The following is a 2,341-nucleotide window of genomic DNA, read 5'->3' on the forward strand; positions in this document are numbered from 1 at the left end:
CTCCAACAGTTCTTTGTGCCGCCTTCACCACTCTTTGCAGAGCTCTCCTGTCTGCAACAGAGCAGCTGCCGTACCACACGTTTATGCTGGAGCACAGCACGCTCTCCACCACACATCTGTAAAAGGAGGTGAGGACTGAGCTCTGTTTTCTGGAGCTCAGTTTCAAACCCAACAGAGAACGCCTCCTAACTTCAAACCAGCGTCCTGGCGCCGGAGGTGTGCGAGCTCCAGTTCACAATTGCCGATCTGAAACACCTCTAATGCTTTTATTCCATAATCATCCATCACAAACAGAACATTGGTTCCAGACAGTGGAAATATTTTTTAATGAAGCTCTGCAGCTGCTCACTGATTAAGCAGATGCGTGGGTGTCTGCAACTTTGAGCGTGTATGTGTTTGCAGTGTTACCACAGATATGTTAGGGACTTGAAAATTAGAAATAATTGGCTGCTGTGGGCTGGGAAGTAATTAGGTGGGTTCTCTCTTTAGCTGCTGCGACTCATATTTGACTTTGAATCCAGATTTATTTCTAAAGTCCAACTAAACATGCCGATCTTCTCCTTGTGTTATTATTATTATCATTATTATTATTATTATTCACTTCTTTTTTGTTCTTATTACATCTTCCTCTAATCTGCAATAATAAAAGTATCTCACTCTTTCACTTTATGTAAAACATCAAAAAGGTTCTTTAAAATGCTAGCTGCCACAAATGGATTTTGAAGAGTCAATAAAAAGAGAATCTGTGCCAGTGTGTACTCATCTAAAAGACTTTGAAAACAATGTTTTCATGTTGAGCATCTGCACATATTAACAGTTTTCAGCTAACTTAACTTCAAAGGTAAAAGATTTCATTGCTATGCATCAATCTGCTGCTGCAAAAATAAAAATAAAAACTTCTTGTTGGAGCTTCAGATCGTATTTTATCATCCACGTCGGCATTCGTGTCCTGGTTTGCATGTCTCTGCAGCACCGCGTCCTACCTGGTTGTAGCTGTGCACGGCGCCTCCGACCTGCCCGCCGCGCTGAGGAGCTGCTGCAGAGATGCTGTCGCTGAGGGCGAGGGTCTGGTTGCTATGGTAGCTGGCAGAGTACTGGAGCGAAGCCTCCGGGGTGGAGTTGAGCTGCAAAGAACTCTGGGAAAGGAGAGCCGGTCCTACCAGTCGAGACAGGAGTGGTGTGTGGTTGGATAGGAGTGATGGGTGGTGGGTTTAGCARAAAGAGAGTGAGAGATTCGGAGTGAGAAAGAGAGAGGGGGTGTGAAGGAGAGAGATCGAGAGGCAAAGAGTGAAATGTGGGGGAAAAAAGGGAGAGCAGCAGTTTAGAGCAGATAGTGCAGCAGTGCAGCACTCTGTGAGTTGGAGATGGCATACATAATTTATTAGCAGAGGAAGAGAGAAACAGAGGAACAGAGAGAAGAGGAGGAGGAGGAGCGGGGGAGAGGTGGAAGGGAGGAGGGAGCCTAAGAAGAAAAGTTGGAGTAGATCTAACAACTTAAACTTTACCTCTCTGCGCACACAGTGTTTTACTTTGTTTAAACTAAATTTCACTTKTCTATTAATAAAAAACAGATAAATCATGAATAAATCATTTAGCTTCCATTTATTTGGTTAGTTGCTGATGAGCACTGCAGAATAATGGAATATGGCCTAATAAATGTTTCCCTTCTAGACACTAATAGTTGTCTCCTACTAAATGTAATGTACTGTAGCAGCAAATCATCTGTCACACACTGGTTTCTGTGCTGTGCACAAAAGCTTGTATTGATTGGGAATAAAAACATCATGAGGCAGTTTTTAATCTAAACTAGATTCTAAAATGTCTGTTGTGACAAGGTAAACCTGAGGAAAAAAATTCTTGCAGCTTTTATTGTTTTATGTGTCTAAGTAAAATATGTTGTGTCCCATTCGCATGGGATAAGCATTATCTGGGGACCCCGTGTATTAAATAAATTACTCTCCGACTTCTGTTTTTTTATGTTGCATATTCACACGGGATAACTGAAGCCTGAGATTTTGCTGAGGTTTACAGACATCTTCCGGATATGATAATTTCGCAAAGGCTGGTGTGCACCGCGCACCATTCAGTTTGTTTGTTCATCAAGCTTTGCTCTTTACTCCATCTTCTTCTGCTTATCCATAGTCGGGTCGCGGAGGCAACAGGTCCAGGAGAGAAACCCAGACCTCCCTCTCCCCAGAAACACTTTTCAGCTCGTCCTGGGGGACCCCAAGGTGTTCCCAGGCTAGAGAGGATACATACAGTGGTTTGCAAAAGTATTCATACCCCTTGAACTTTTCCATATTTTGTCACATTACAACCACAAACATAAATATATTTCACT

At 42.8% G+C, this 2,341-nt stretch overlaps 1 protein-coding gene across 1 annotated transcript in view; it reads right to left on the reverse strand.

Annotated features, from left to right (window-relative positions):
• Positions 1–2,341, reverse strand: part of ctnnd2a (catenin (cadherin-associated protein), delta 2a) — a gene marked incomplete at its 5' end in the record, with an annotated part of 234,924 nt that overhangs the window by 180,625 nt on the left and 51,958 nt on the right. Inside the window, 1 exon segment of the mRNA XM_014008486.1 lies at positions 984–1,156. Coding sequence (XP_013863940.1) covers positions 984–1,156 — 173 coding nt within the window.

This window comes from Austrofundulus limnaeus, unplaced genomic scaffold (assembly GCF_001266775.1).
Source record: "Austrofundulus limnaeus strain Quisiro unplaced genomic scaffold, Austrofundulus_limnaeus-1.0 Scaffold50, whole genome shotgun sequence".
NCBI classification, from domain to species: Eukaryota; Metazoa; Chordata; class Actinopteri; order Cyprinodontiformes; family Rivulidae; genus Austrofundulus; species Austrofundulus limnaeus.